This window comes from Aquarana catesbeiana, linkage group LG13 (genome assembly GCF_042186555.1).
Source record: "Aquarana catesbeiana isolate 2022-GZ linkage group LG13, ASM4218655v1, whole genome shotgun sequence".
Taxonomy (NCBI): Eukaryota; Metazoa; Chordata; class Amphibia; order Anura; family Ranidae; genus Aquarana; species Aquarana catesbeiana.
In genome coordinates, this window is record NC_133336.1 from 78,419,803 (window position 1) to 78,436,128 (window position 16,326).

General features: G+C 41.2%; 1 protein-coding gene across 1 annotated transcript in view; it reads left to right on the top strand.

Moving 5' to 3' along the window:
* The window catches only part of UBR1 (ubiquitin protein ligase E3 component n-recognin 1), a gene marked incomplete in the record, with an annotated part of 288,714 nt that extends 277,512 nt beyond the window's left edge, over positions 1-11,202 (top strand). The window contains 4 exon segments of the mRNA XM_073609777.1: positions 1,247-1,417; positions 7,540-7,641; positions 9,598-9,759; positions 9,944-11,202. Of these exon segments, the coding sequence (XP_073465878.1) occupies positions 1,247-1,417; positions 7,540-7,641; positions 9,598-9,739 (415 nt within the window).
* Positions 11,203-16,326: the final 5,124 nt, after the last annotated feature.

The window sequence follows — 16,326 nt, forward strand, 5'->3', positions numbered from 1 at the left end:
TTGTCAGTGATGGCTGCAATATAAGCCCTACCCCCCAAATAAGCCCTACCCTGTTTCCACGAAAATAAGCCCTACCCTGAAAATAAGACCTACAAGGACTTCAACTAGGGCTTATTTGGGGGGTAGGGCTTATATTGCAGCCATCACCGACAATCACACTAGGTCTTATTTTCGGGGAAACAGGGTATGACAACAGCTATGTGGATTAAACTGCCCATAGACCCGGAAGGGTAGTCTTTCATGCTTGTATAACCAGCCACCAACTAAGACCTGCAGCCTACAGAGCACTCCATAAACATCAATTTAGTTTATGGTAATAGAGAGCCACAGAGTGGAACCCAGGAGCAGGAGGGTGATTCCAGGTAATCAGCATGAAACAATAGCGATTAGCAGTGTTTATGTAAAGGGAGACCTTTTAGAAATATCTCCTGATCATGCTGTTTTTACCCAGATTGGATGATAATTTTAAAGTGGCTGTAAACCTCAGATATGAAATATGAACAAAGCTTATCCCTCTAGCTGGGGTTTTGAATTAAAATTCACGGATATCTGGTCAGTAAACTTGTCTTCCAGCAGAGGTCGGAGTCTCATGTTTGTGTAATGACTTAGATCCTTCACATCACAGCCCCACCCCCTTCACATCAGTGGCTTCAATCCCCCCCTTTAAATCACAGCACCCCCTCTTTACACCACAGCACCCCCTTTTACATTGCAGCCTCCCCACCCTTTTTTACCCTCTAAAAGTGTATCTGAATCCAAGAACAAAAATTGAATGTACTGCAGCTTACCTTTACTTGGATGTTGTGGCTGAATTCATATTATTTTTTTTTTCCTTATTTCCTGGTGATCATATTGGGAACACACTTACTCTCATAGGGTTACAACCGTACTGTATCCAGGAGAAGCAGTATTTTCACCCTAGTAAGGAAGTGTGTTAGGACTATATAACACCTCCCACTATTCATAGCATAGGAGGAGGTGTTTTGTAGCCACCCGAGGTAGCTGGGAACAATACGAACTGATAATTGTCTGCAGAGGAAGTTATTGGCTCACAAGATTTCTGTCTGGATGAACAGCTATTTATTTTTACTTGTCAAACAGATATAACAAAATGCTTTTAATGGTGTGTATATAACAGCCCATAAATACAAGATTTTTGTTAGTTTACATATACTTATATTCCTAATATTTAGGGACTCACAGATGCTTGAACATTCATTTCCTTGTTGGGTTTGTCATATTTTAGGTGTCCGAAGTCTCAGGATGCTGAACGCAAGCACCCAGTGATGTGCCTCCTGTGCGGGACTGTCCTCTGTTCTCAGAACACTTGCTGTCAGGAGGTGGTAAATGGCGAGGAGCTGGGGGCTTGTACAACACATGCACTACAATGCGGAGCTGGAATCTGCATTTTCCTCAAGTGAGGGTTTAGTCTTACCAATAGGAATTGTGATTTTAATGGGTCTGTAACCTGCATTCCAGTATATTTTCTTACAGCTTATGGTTTTAGCTTCTAGGGTATGTTTTGACCAGCAAGGGAAGAAATACATGATAGCTTTTTTCCATAACAAAATGAACACACAAACGGAATTCCTACTCCTTGGGTCAGATCAGACAGGCAATTCTTTCATGACATTTTGTAAAAGTCAGAATAACTGAAATTTTAACTTTTTAAGTGCATCCATTTTTTTTTTTTTTTTTTTTTTTTTTTTTTTTGATAGTGAGAAAAGATTTAGACCTCCCTTTTATTTTTTATTCTTTGTTGGTATATTGGTCAAAATAACATGACAAGACCATATAAATGGGTACAAATAGGCCATTAAGAACAATGATCAGCAAAACAAAATTAGAAAACCATAGAAGAAGATTGTACAGAAGATTGCACAGCAAATAAAAATGAGTCACTAGCACCATAAAAGCACACTTTCCAATCAAAACTACAATGGAGATAAAAGATGTTAGACCTCAACTAGAAAATGCATTTCCTGGGGAAAATGCGTGGGAATGCTGAATAGCTAAATTGCTAAAACGGCCGCCATCAAAACTGCCCCATCAGAATTGCCCCATCAAAATTGTCCCCATTAAAACTGCCCCATCATATTGCCACCATCAAAACTGCCCCATCAGAATTGCTCCATCAAAATTGTCCCATCATATTGCCACCATCAGAATTGCCCCATCAAAACTGCCCCATCATATTGCCACCATCAAAACTGCCCCATCAGAATTGCCCCATCATATTACCACCATCAAAACTGCCCCATCATATTGCCACCATCAAAACTGCCCCCATCATATTGCCATCAAAACTGCCCCATTAGAATTGCCCCATCAAAACTGCCCCATCATATTGCCACCATCAAAACTGCCCCTTCAGAATTGCCCCATCAAAACTGCCCCATCATATTGCCCCCATCAAAACTGCCCCCATCAAAACTGCCCCCATCAAAACTGCCCCATCAGAATTGCCCCATCAAAACTGCCCCGTCATATTGCCACCATCAAAACTGCCCCCATCAAAACTGCCCTATCATATTGCCACCTTTAAAACTGCTCCATAAAAATTGTCCCCATCAAAACTGCCCCATCATATTGCCACCATCAAAACTGCCTCATCAGAATTGCCCCATCAAAACTGCCCCATCATATTGCCACCATCAAAACTGCCCCATCAGAATTACCCCATCAAAACTGCCCCATCATATTCCTCTATTATAAATCAGTACATGGTGTGTCTGTCCCCTCCCCCGGGCTCTGTAATCAGAGCTGAGATGCTCCAGCCACCTCCCCCCCTGTGTATAACAGAAGCTTTGGTAACCATGGCAACAAAACAAACACAGTACACTCTGATTAATGGCTAAAATTTCCTGAAATGACCTCTAAACAAAAAGCTTTTTCTCAAAAACTGTAAAAGATATCAAACTGAAAAGCTATAGCTGAATATTTTGTGAACATTTTAAAGTTTGTTTGGTGTCTGTAGGTGAAAGTATGAAGGAGCTGAAACTTTTGGGAGCGGAAGAAGAATTTAAGGATTTCAAGCATGCTCCCAATTGACTTCAATGTTAAAAAAAAGTGTTAAAAAGCTTAATATTTTAAAAAGTATAAATGGTAGAAAAAAAGTTGAAAAAGAGCACACATCAGCCAAAAGAGACGAACATTTTAATAGTTGAATGGTTTTAATAGCTGAAAGTATGCAGAAGTTACGCAGAGCCAAAAAACGTACGGAATAAGAATAAATAAAAAAACGAATAACAATAGTGGGACTGCTAAAGCAGTCCCACTAATAAAATCGAATAACAATAGTGGGACTGCTAAAGCAGTCCCACTAATTAAAACTAAAAAATGCATTTCCTGGGGAAAATGCGTGGGAATGCTGAATAGCTAAATTGCTAAAATGGCCGCCATCAAAACTGCCCCATCATACTGCCATCAAAACTGCCCCATCAGAATTGCCCCATCAAAATTGTCCCCATTAAAACTGCCCCATCATATTGCCACCATCAGAATTGCCCCATCAAAACTGCCCCATCATATTGCCACCTTTAAAACTGCTCCATTAAAATTGTCCCCATCAAAACTGCCCCATCATATTGCCACCATCAAAACTGCCCCATCAGAATTGCCCCATCAAAACTGCCCCATCATATTGCCACCATGAAAACTGCCCCATCAGAATTGCCCTATCAAAACTGCCCATCATATTGCCACCATCAAAACTGACCCATCATAATTGCCACCAATAAAACTGCCCCATCAGAATTGCCCTATCAAAACTGCCCCATCATATTCCTCTATTATAAATCAGTACATCGTGTGTCTGTCCCCTCCCCCGGGCTCTGTATTCAGAGCTGAGATGCTCCAGCCACCTCCCCCCCTGTGTATAACAGAAGCTTTGGTAACCATGGCAACAAAACAAACACAGTACACTCTGATTAATGGCTAAAATTTCCTGAAATGACCTCTAAACAAAAAGCTTTTTCTCAAAAACTGTAAAAGATATCAAACTGAAAAGATATAGCCAGATAGCTGAATATTTTGTGAACATTTTAAAGTTTGTTTGGTGTCTCTAGATGAAAGTATGAAGGAGCTGAAACTTTTGGGAGCGGAAGAAGAATTTAAGGATTTCAAGCATGCTCCCATTGACTTCAATGTTAAAAAAAGTGTTAAAAAGCTTAATATTTTAAAAAGTATAAATGGTAGAAAAAAAGTTGAAGAAGAGCACACATCAGCTAAAAGAGACGAACATTTTAATAGTTGAATGGTTTTAATATCTGAAAGTATGCAGAAGGTACGGAATAATAATAAGAAAAACTAGAAAATGCATTTCCTGGGGAAAATGCGTGGGAATGCTGAATTGCTAAAATGGCCCCCAGCAAAACTGCCCCCATCATATTGCCACCATCAAAACTGCCCCATCATATTGCCACCATCAAAACTGCCCCATCATATTGCCACCATCAAAACTGCCCCATCAGAATTGCCCCATCAAAACTGCCCCATCATATTGCCACCATCAAAAGTGCCCCATCATATTGCCCCCATCAGAATTGCCACCATCAAAACTGCCCCATCAGAATTGCCCCATCAAGACTGCCCCATCATATTGCCACCATCAAAACTGCCCCATCAGAATTGCCCCATCAAAAGTGCCCCATCATATTACCACCATCAAAACTGCCCCATCAGAATTGCCCTATCAAAACTGCCCCATCATATTCCTCTATTATAAATCAGTACATGGTGTGTCTGTCCCCTCCCCCGGGCTCTGTAATCAAAGCTGAGATGCTCCAGCCACCTCCCCCCCTGTGTATAACAGAAGCTTTGGTAACCATGGCAACAAAACAAACACAGTACACTCTGATTAATGGCTAAAATTTCTTGAAATGACCTCTAAACAAAAAGCTTTTTCTCAAAAACTGTAAAAGATATCAAACTGAAAAGATATAGCCAGATAGCTGAATATTTTGTGAACATTTTAAAGTTTGTTTGGCGTCTGTAGGTGAAAGTATGAAGGAGCTGAAACTTTTGGGAGCGGAAGAAGATTTTAAGCATCTGAAGCATGCTCCCATTGACTTCAATGTTAAAAAAAGTGTTAAAAACCTTAATATTTTAAAAAGTATAAATGGTAGAAAAAAAGTTGAAAAAGAGCACACATCAGCTAAAAGAGACGAACATTTTAATAGTTGAATGGTTTTAATAGCTGAAAGTATGCAGAAGTTACGCAGAGCCAAAAAACTTACGGAATAATAATAATAAGAAAAACTAGAAAATGCATTTCCTGGGGAAAATGCGTGGGAATGCTGAATAGCTAAATTGCTAAAACGGCCGCCATCAAAACTGCCCCATCATACTGCCATCAAAATGCCCCATCATAATTGCCCCATCAAAATTGTCCCCATTAAAACTGCCCCATCATATTGCCGCCTTCAAAACTGCCCCATCAGAATTGCCCCATCAAAACTGCCCCATCAGAATTGCCCTATCAAAAATGCCCCATCATATTCCTCTATTATAAATCAGTACATTTAAAATGGCTCTGGCCGCCTTGCACAAAATGATCACTAAACTTAAACAGCTTTTTCACAAATGATTGCCACAGTCATAACTGCACCATCAAAACTGCCTCAAATTGCCACCATCAAAATTACCCCATTAAAACTGCCACCATCAAAACTGCCCCATCATATTGCCACCATCAAAGCTGCCCCATCATATTGCCACCATCAAAACTGCCCCATCAGAATTGCCACCATCAAAACTGCCCCATCATATTCCTCTATTATAAATCAGTACATGGTGTGTCTGTCCCCTCCCCCGGGCTCTGTAATCAGAGCTAAGATGCTCCAGCCACCTCCCCCCTGTGTATAACAGAAGCTTTGGTAACCATGGCAACAAAACAAACACAGTACACTCTGATTAATGGCTAAAATTTCCTGAAATGACCTCTAAACAAAAAGCTTTTTCTCAAAAACTGTAAAAGATATCAAACTGAAAAGATATAGCCAGATAGCTGAATATTTTGTGAACATTTTAAAGTTTGTTTGGTGTCTCTAGGTGAAAGTATGAAGGAGCTGAAACTTTTGGGAGCGGAAGAAGAATTTAAGGATTTCAAGCATGCTCCCATTGACTTCAATGTTAAAAAAAAGTGTTAAAAAGCTTAATATTTTAAAAAGTATAAATGGTAGAAAAAAAGTTGAAAAAGAGCACACATCAGCTAAAAGAGACGAACATTTTAATAGTTGAATGGTTTTAATAGCTGAAAGTATGCAGAAGTTACGCAGAACCAAAAAACGTACGGAATAATAAGAAAAATAAATAAAATCGAAGAACAATAGTGGGACTGCTAAAGCATTCCCACTAATAAATAAAATCGAATAACAATAGTGGGACTGCTAAAGCATCCCCACTAATAAATCCTGTATACATACACCTTAAAATAGCAGCTAGTGAAAAGAGTTCAGGTGGAGTACAAGATTCAGAACCTGTACACATGGCCTGCGGGCAGTCATACCCATGGTATCAACGCACATCAGAAAACATTTTGAAATATTTTTGATGAGGAGAGTGACACCCTAGGGTGTCTCCTTTTAGGTTTTACTGCATTTGGAGAGAATTATTCACTTCCTGCTGGTAAAAAGGTTGTCCCCAGGACAGGAAGTAAGCAAAACGAACAGGGGTACTAATGATTATTTTCTTTTAAGCTAAATAGGAGAATGCGAAATAGGTTTTTTTTTTTTTTTTTTTTTTATTTTCTGTTTTCCTGTTGCATATTTTCTCTTACTTCCCGACTGGTAAACCGTTATCCCCAGTACAGAAAATCAGGGCAAATCTCTGAAAGATCCCAGATTGTGGTAAAAACCTGACAGGTGTTCTAACCTTTTCGACTTTATGCAAAACTAAAAAAAAATCAAGTTTTGGATATAGATACAATTTAAAGGCTAAATTCACCTTTTGAGAAAAAAATAAATGCACATATTTTTGCAGGATCAGTGGATTGCAGGGGCAATATCAGGCTCCTGCAAACTCTTCCTACAGCTCTGAACCCATATCTCTGTATAGGCTGTCAGTTTCAGAGCTGCTGGAACAATGAATAGACTAAGGGTGCTCATCTGCACCCCTGCAGTCCATTGAAAACTACAAGCTGTCTTCCACGGTGGAGGGGGCGAAACTTGTAGTTTCTTTATGGCTGTGAGGGGCAGAGCGGTGATTACTTTGAAAGGTGACAGCAGCTGCAGGGAGAGAATCTTCCACCCGCTGTCATGGGGAAAGTTGGATCAAAGGGTGAGCGCTGCAGGTAATATGTTACACCCTAAAATGTAACATGTTCCAAAAGTGAACTTGGCCTTTAATTATTACCACGTCATCACTAGTGGAAGTTGATTTCTTGCTGCTTGAAATGCTGTAAGGGATAAACTACTAAGGGGAATATAGGTTGCATTTTATGAATTGTAACCCTGGCAAAGTAAAGCTGGTATCAGAATAGCACAGCTCCTGAAGTATATTGCCTTCATTAATCATTCAATGTCTTTTATGTTTCTTTAGGATAAGAGAATGTAGAGTGGTTCTTATTGAGGGGAAAACCAGAGGCTGCATATACGCTGCTCCCTATCTGGATGAATATGGAGAAACAGACCCCGGTTTAAAGTGAGCTGCTTTAACATTTAGCCTGCCATTTCCATTCTATAAAACCATATTTTAAATGAATTCAATTATGTTTTTTTTTTTCTTTTCTCAAACATTATAGAAGTGTCTGAATAGCCATTTTGTAATGTATATGTTTCAAGAAAATTCTATTGTCATTTGCAGTCTTGTGCCAGTCCACTTCTGTGCCTTGTCAGCCTGTTTAAACCTAAAGCGTATTATTTTTCTTTTTGGCACTCAAGTTTGAGAAAACTCCACTGTATGTTTTGTTTATATGTGCCCATTCACATAGCATGTCCATAATTTATTTTTCGAAAAATATTGCTTACCCTTTTAGATGTTTCTCAGTAGAGGGTGTCATGGCTGACCGTTTTTGAACAATGTCAGAGTAAATCTGTCCTAAGTTTCTTCTCGTTAACATATAATGCAAGAAGCCCATTCCCTACACATTTTGTACGGACAGACATTGTTCAAATCCTCCTCCTGGGGCCCCCCACTGGCCTTCGTGGCTCCTCCTCTTTTGGGGTCCCCTGGCAGCTGCTTCCTATTGTGGCACACCTGCAGTCTTGATCCAGAGCTGCGCTGCCTGTGTCCTTAGACATAGACATGGACACAGACAACACGGCTCAGCCCCACGCCGTTGTCACAGAATTTGACTGACCGCAAAGCCTACGAGTAGGGAGAGCCGCTACAGATGGGCACAGCGCTGGATCAAGTGAGTACTCGGGTAAGTATAAGGGAAGGGTGAGGGGGCAATACAGGTACTGGAACATTATTATTATTTTTTTTTTTTTACCTTAATCTAGGGAGTACAATAAAGAGGGAGTAAACTCCTGCAAAGCAAAGGCATAATGTGCTAGTATGCATCGCATACTAACACATTATGTGAAATTTGCCCTCCTTCTGGGGGCTGCATCCATCTTCGCCTGTCTTCCTTCCGGGTCCAGGAACTCCAGCTGTGTGACTGGCTGGAGCCACGTGACGTCACTTCTGCACATGTGTGTGGGAGCTGCCGATCCCGCCACACGGCTCTGAAGAAACTGCCCGGGCGGCCGTTCCTTCAGAGCGCATGCGCGATTGACGTCAGCGCAGTATACAGTAAATATCTCCTAAAAGTGGTGCATGTCTAGAACTTGTACTTGATTTTGGCTCATGCTGCTCTACTTTTAGAATGCACGAGATGCTTTTTGCAAAATCTGTTTGCTCCAGTTTTTTTCAGAGTACGGCAAAAGAGTTCTTCCTAATTAGCTCCACTTTTTCGTAACATACAAACTGTCGGTATTTTATTCTGAATTTGGCGCCTTCAGTTTGACACAATATAGAAGTGCCGCATTTTAGAACTACCTGAATTTGGTGCACAGGTCTATTGGAGCCAAAGGTTTCGCAGAAGCTTCTTGAATTTGGTTGCAGTACATTAACAAGAGGGATTAACACCAGGCAAGTGGTGCAGCAGCTTTATTGAATTACTCCCAATGTCCTAGAGAGTGAAACAGATTCCTGTTTGAATTTCATCACTGCCATAAAGATATACTATCACTGACTTTAGTTAGATGCCAGTTGTAAGCTTGCTCCTGCAGTATTGATTTATGTGATCCGTACGTCTTACAGGCAATTGAAATTATTTAATACCTTTTTTTATTTTTTATCTTGGCTTTTTTTTAACTTTTTTCTTGTGCCCCCCCCCCCTTTACTTTCTATTGAAGGGGAGTGGGTGAGAATTATAAATTTAAGGTTTGTGTTTAAAGACAAAGCAGGTTATACTTATGATCGAAACAAGCTAACATTTTAACTACATCAGAATTAACAGTAAGACAGTAAGATGCAAGTAAATGACTTTTTTTTATATTGTTTGTGTGATTTGATATACTAGACATTGTATCGTCCTTCTAGCTGAAATAGCAATAATAAAAAACTTGCCTTTTTTTTTTATTTTCCATCTCTTCATGATCACACCTCCAGACGAGGGAATCCTTTGCGGCTCTCCCACGAACGATATCGTAAGCTGCATCTCTTATGGCAGCAACACTGTATCATTGAGGAAATTGCTCACAGCTTGGAAATAAGCCAGATGTTTTTTGGCTTCAACTGGAGCCTGCTTTAGTTATCAGGAGGGTAGACGAGGTAAGAATGTCTTGAGATTCCTGTCTTTTTATATTCTCAAGACACCCGGGCAGCTATGAAGGTGAGGCTTGCATGTGTTGTGTAGAATAGTTCTGCCAGGTGACTCAGGAAATTATAAAAAAACATGCAGTACTCTTCATTTCTCATCTGTACACATTGTAATGGTTATTTCTTCTCTCTCTAGGGACAAGCTTTATACTGTACCCGCCCTGGCACCCTAATGACTGCACTGTAGGTGGATAGATATTTTTTACCAGCATATTCTCAAGCTGACACATAAGTGGATAATGTGTCATTCATAAATAGATATGTTCGTTAAAAAAAAAAGAAGGAAAAATAGATGCTGCATCCTAACACCACGTTTGTTTTCACTTGTATCAGGTCAGCATTATAAGTATAGCAAAAATCAACCTATTTGATGTTCATTGTGGAATTCCCTGTTTGTATTTTTGCAAAGGTTAAAAAAAAAAATTCTAAAGAGATTTTCCATGATGATATTAGACCCCATAGTGAATCAAATCAGCGTACCCCATGGTCATTGCTAATGGCTGCCAATCATTCACAATCTGCTTCCCCTTGGCACTTCAACATTACATCTCACAGGCCTCTCCCACTTGTATGAACCCTGGTCCTTATGGAGGACTTTTAAAACACAAGAGTCAAATACACTATTCACACGGTCTTCATGTGTACAAGCACTGATGCCTATAAAGCTGTTCAGTGTTCTTGTTAGTATTTAAAAAAAATACATTTTTAATTTGTCTATTCGTCTGTTTAAATATTGTACTATGATGCTATTTAAATTCTACTTCTCACCCTGGTACAATACATACTCGTGTACCAGGGTGATAGATAAAATTTAAAACGATACAATGAACAGAAGCATGCCCTATACTTTTTAACTTTGAAGTCTGATTCTGTTCAGTAAAGAAAATAAATGGTATATGGATAAATATAGTATATTTTTCTTCTACATGTAACTCAAGTTGTATTACTATACCAAACATTTTAAAATCTGGAACTAGTTTATTTTTTATGAACAATGTGTATACTAAATAAGAGGCTAAATTAAATTAGTAACCTTATCCCTTTAATAAGGGCTGTAGAATGTTGAAGAGCCAGCTCTAAACTGGGTGAGTTTAATACCAATTCATGGAGAACCTCTGTATTGAGCCACATCTGATTTACATGGCTTCAGATATTAAATCATTTTGTAACTTCCAGGGCTGTCTACCTGCATTCTTAGGTGAAAGATATAGGATATAAAACTCTTTGACAGATGCACATTTTCATTGATGTGAGCAGAATATTATATCTAGTTAAGTGTGTTAACACAAATTGTTATGCAAAATGTCGCAAGAGTTTCTTGTATGTTATCCATTGTGTAATTCACATGTAATAGCAAATTTGCACATGTTTTGTAATTAAAACATACCCCTTTCATTTTGTGTCTTGTGTTTGTAAATTCAAAGGCTTGAAATGTTTGCAAAGTAAATATAGGCTGCATTCTACTGTATTTGTCTAAGTTATACTAACATACAGGATTAAGTTCAGTATCCATATTTCTTTCTCGAACATCACGGGACACAGAGCCACAGTAATTACTGATGGGTTATATAGGTATCACTGGTGATTGGACACTGGCACACCCTATCAGGAAGTTCAACCCCCTATATAATCCCTCCCCCTTGCAGGGATACCTCAGTTTTTACGCCAGTGTCCAACCTTTTTACGGTCCAAAAGCCAAATGGGGATGTCAGGCCCATTCTGGACTTAAGGGATCTGAACCGATTCCTAAGGATTCAATCCTTCCGCATGGAATCAATTTGAACAGTAATTCCCACCCTGCAGGGAGGAGAATTTCTGGCATCAATAGACATCAGAGATGCATATCTGCATGTGCCCATTTTTCCTGCTCATCAGAAGTTTCTGCGCTTCGAGGTAGGAGGGCGCCATTTCCAGTTTGTGGCTCTGCCTTTCGGGATAGCCACTGCACCTCGAGTGTTCACAAAGATCTTGGCTCCTCCTCTGGCCAGATTAAGGGCTCGGGGTATAGCTGTCATAGCATACCTAGACGACCTGCTCTTGATAGACCGGTCGGTAGCCTCTTTGAATGGAAACTTGAGGACCACGGTCAGGTATCTAGAACACCTGGGTTGGATCCTCAACTTAGAAAAGTCTTTCCTAAAACCAGTAAGAAGACTGGAGTATTTAGGTCTGATTATAGATACAAGCCAGGAGAAAATATTTCTACCCCAGGCAAAGATCACTGCTTTGAGAGAGCTGATTCTGACAGTAAGGACCAAGAAGGGTCCCTCAGTCCGCCTTTGTATGAGGCTACTAGGGAAGATGGTGTCTTCATTCGAAGCAGTTCCCTATGCTCAGTTTCACTTAAGAATGCTGCAACACAGTATTCTGTCGACCTGGAACAAGAAAGTTCAGGCATTAGACTTTCCGATGCACCTGTCGCATGCGGTGCGTCAGAGCCTCAATTGGTGGCTCATACCCGAAAACCTGCAGAAGGGGAAATCCTTTCTACCGGTTACCTGGACGGTGGTAACAACAGATGCCAGTCTGTCAGGTTGGGGAGCAGTTCTGGAACAGGCTGCGGTCCAAGGGGTATGGTCCAAGACAGAGAGGACCTTACCCATCAACATTCTGGAGATCCGGGCGATACATCTAGCTCTAAAAGCCTGGACTATCAGGCTACAGGGTTGTCCGGTCAGGATCCAGTCCGACAATGCCACAGCAGTGGCTTATGTCAATCATCAGGGAGGCACCTGGAGCCGAGCTGCTCAAAAAGAGGTGAACCAGATCTTAGTCTGGGCAGAGATGCATGTGCCATGCATATCGGCAGTTTTCATCCCGGGAATAGAAAATTGGCAAGCGGACTATCTAAGTCGCCAGCAGTTACTTCCAGGGGAATGGTCTCTGCATCCCGACGTCTTTTGGGCCATATGCCAAAGATGGGGGGTTCCAGATGTAGATCTCTTTGCATCCCGATTCAACAAAAAGATAGACAGATTTGTGGCAAGGACATAAGATCCTCTTGCATGCGGGACGGATGCGTTGGTGATTCCGTGGCATCGGTTCTCACTGTTTTACGCATTCCCGCCTATTCTGCTACTACCACGACTCCTTAGCAGGATCAGGCAGGAAAGGAAGTCGGTACTTCTGGTGGCCCCCGCTTGGCCCAGAAGGACTTGGTATGCAGAAATAGTAAGGATGACGGTGGGTTCCCCGTGGACCCTACCGGTACGCCCAGACCTGTTATCTCAAGGTCCAGTGTTCCATCCTGCCTTACAAACGCTAAATTTGACGGTTTGGCTATTGAGACCCACGTTCTGAAGAGTCGTGGGCTCTCAGGTCCTGTCATATCTACCTTGATTAATGCAAGGAAGCCAGCTTCCAGGATGATTTATCATAGAGTCTGGAAGGCTTATATAACCTGGTGTGAATCCAGAGGTTGGCATCCCAGGAAATATGTCATAGGTAGAATCCTTGATTTTCTACAGATGGGATTAGAGAGGAAGCTGGCCTTGAGTACCATCAAGGGCCAGGTTTCTGCTTTATCAGTATTATTTCAGCGGCCACTTGCTTTGCATTCTTTGGTCCGAAACTTTATGCAGGGGGTGATGCGTCTTAATCCTCCGGTTAAAGCGCCCCTAAACCCCTGGGACTTGAATTTGGTCCTGGCTGTGTTACAGAAACAGCCTTTTGAACCAATAAGTCAGATTCCTTTGGTCTTGTTGACAAGGAAATTAATTTTTCTGGTGGCCATCTCTTCTGCTAGAAGAGTATCAGAATTAGCAGCTCTTTCCTGTAAGGAGCCTTATTTGATTATACACAAGGATAGAGTGGTACTACGCCCTCATCCTAGTTTTTTTACCGAAGGTGGTTTCTGATTTTCATTTAAACCAAGACATTGTTCTACCTTCCTTTTTTCCAGATCCCTGTTCTCCGGAAGAGAGATCTCTACATTCGTTGGATGTAGTAAGAGCAGTTAAGGCCTATATAGGGGCAACTACTCAGATCCGCAAGACGGATGTTTTGTTTGTGCTGCCAGAGGGTCCCAATAGAGGACAGACAGCATCAAAAGCTACCATTTCTAAATGGATTCGACAGTTGATCATTCAAGCTTACGGTTTGAAACAGAAGATTCCTCCGTTTCAGATCAGGGCACATTCCACAAGGGCTATTGGTGCTTCTTGGGCAGTGCATCACCGGGCCTCTATGGCTCAAATCTGCAAGGCCGCAACCTGGTCTTCAGTTCATACATTCACCAGATTCTATCAGGTGGATGTGAGAAGGCATGAGGATATCGCCTTTGGGCGCAGTGTGCTGCAGGCAGCGGTACAGGGTCCTCAGGTCTGATTGCACCCTACTTGGTCGTGGTTCCCCCCCCTCAGGTAGCATTGCTCTGGGACATCCCATCAGTAATTACTGTGGCTCTGTGTCCCGTGATGTTCGAGAAAGAAAATAGGATTTTTTAAAACAGCTTACCTGTAAAATCCTTTTCTTTCGAAGGACATCACGGGACACAGAGGTCCCGCCCCTCTTCTAATACACTATATTGCTTGGCTACAAAACTGAGGTATCCCTGCAAGGGGGAGGGATTATATAGGGGGTTGAACTTCCTGATAGGGTGTGCCAGTGTCCAATCACCAGTGATACCTATATAACCCATCAGTAATTACTGTGGCTCTGTGTCCCGTGATGTCCTTCGAAAGAAAAGGATTTTACAGGTAAGCTGTTTTAAAAAATCCTATTTTAGGATGAAACCACCAAACATCTTCCTGGTTTTAGATTTTACATAATCTATTATGTCCAATATGGGCACACCTCTGCTTGTGACTGCTTTTACTTTTGTGGGGTTTTTTTTAGGCCCTTTCACACTGCTGCAACTTGAAAGTCATGCAATTTTGATGCGATTTTGCCACGATTTCAGGGAATGCCTGTGAAAACTTGGGGTCTGTGGACCTCAGCTCGCATCAAAGTCGGACCAAAGTAATACAGGGACTACTTTGAAGTCGGTGCGACTTGAAGTCACACAGATATGAATGGTTATCATTGGGAATCATGGGTTACAACTTGTCATGTGGCTCTGATGTCCAAAGTCACAGGAAAACTCACACAAGTGTGAAAGGGGCCTTAGGCTGACTTTTGTCAAAGCTAATTTCAACAAGCTGAAGTTAGAAGCTGATTGGCTACCATGCACAGCTGCACCAGATTTTACACTCTCCAATTTTAGTAGATCAACCCACAGTGCCTTGTTCTTACTGTGTCTAAATGGAGGTGGCCATCTTGGTAGAGGCAGTGCTTTCTTTTCTGATATCTGGGAGCCTCCAGCAAGGCTCCAATCCAAACAAATCTCCGCAGTAACTTGGCTCTTTCCAGAGAGTACGCGTTTATTGGATCCAGCAATAGATGAAAAGCCCACTAGATTATATGTAAAATACAATAATTCAAAGCCTCCAGAGTCCCCAGTTCTCCTGTCATAACTCAGCCAGATTAACCTTTACTAATATACACATGCTCCCCATTGACTAAAATGTAAAGCAATCTGAATGGTTGATTATACCAGCACATTTGATCCTATGTATGACAAACCATGATCCTTAGCTTAAAACAGCTACATGCATAAATATTCAGCAACCATTTTTGAAGTGCCCATGACTTTTTTTGTTTCCCCACATTTTATTTAGAAAACCTGCCTTTTATATTCATAAACAGGCTGGCCGTAGATGGATCAAATCTTGAGCGGTTCAGCAGGGACTGGCCAAAATTCGATCCATCTATGGACAGGCTGGTTGTACTGAAGTCAAACCATTGATTGACTTCAGTATGACCGGCCTGTCATTTATGTTTTTTAGGTATAGCCAACTGGCAGAACACAATAGTGCTGTGGGAGGGATTCCCCCATCGACATTGACTGTCTTGATGGGGGAATTGAGCAACTTGGGCACTCTGAGTTCCATGCAGTCCCGAGTCCTCTGTGTTTTCTTTTACCTGTTAGTGTTTGCTTTGTTGCTCACCCATTAGTTGGGCTGCTTTTGGACATCGCAAAGGTGAATCTATTTTAGATGTCTTGTGTGTTCATTATTCTTTGTATTTTGTAAAGAAATAAAACTTTTAAGTGTAAACCAATAAATTGTAAAAAAAAAAAAAAATATTCTCTGTGCCTCTAAAGTCCATTATTAGTCTTTCTAGCACCTTTCATGCAAATTTCGGGGTGTGGCACATTTAGTAGTGGTGCCCAATAGCCACCCACAGGCACCATAACCATTTTGTCTTGCTTACCTTCTTATGTCCCTCAAAGGATGAGAAAGAAAATTCCATTAAGGGACACAGGTCTCACCCCTCTGTTTTTATGTTCATGCTCTTGGTACTGCTTGGCTACAGAACGGAGGCATGCTGATATTAGGAGGGGTTATTGTGTACTCCAAAAATGGATTTTTACAGTGCAAAAATAAGGCTTAATCAGAGTTCCTGGGTCAAGGGACTGGACCCTGTCAAAGCTTTGCTTGACTTATCCCCTGGGCATACCCCTATAACACTTCCCCAGAG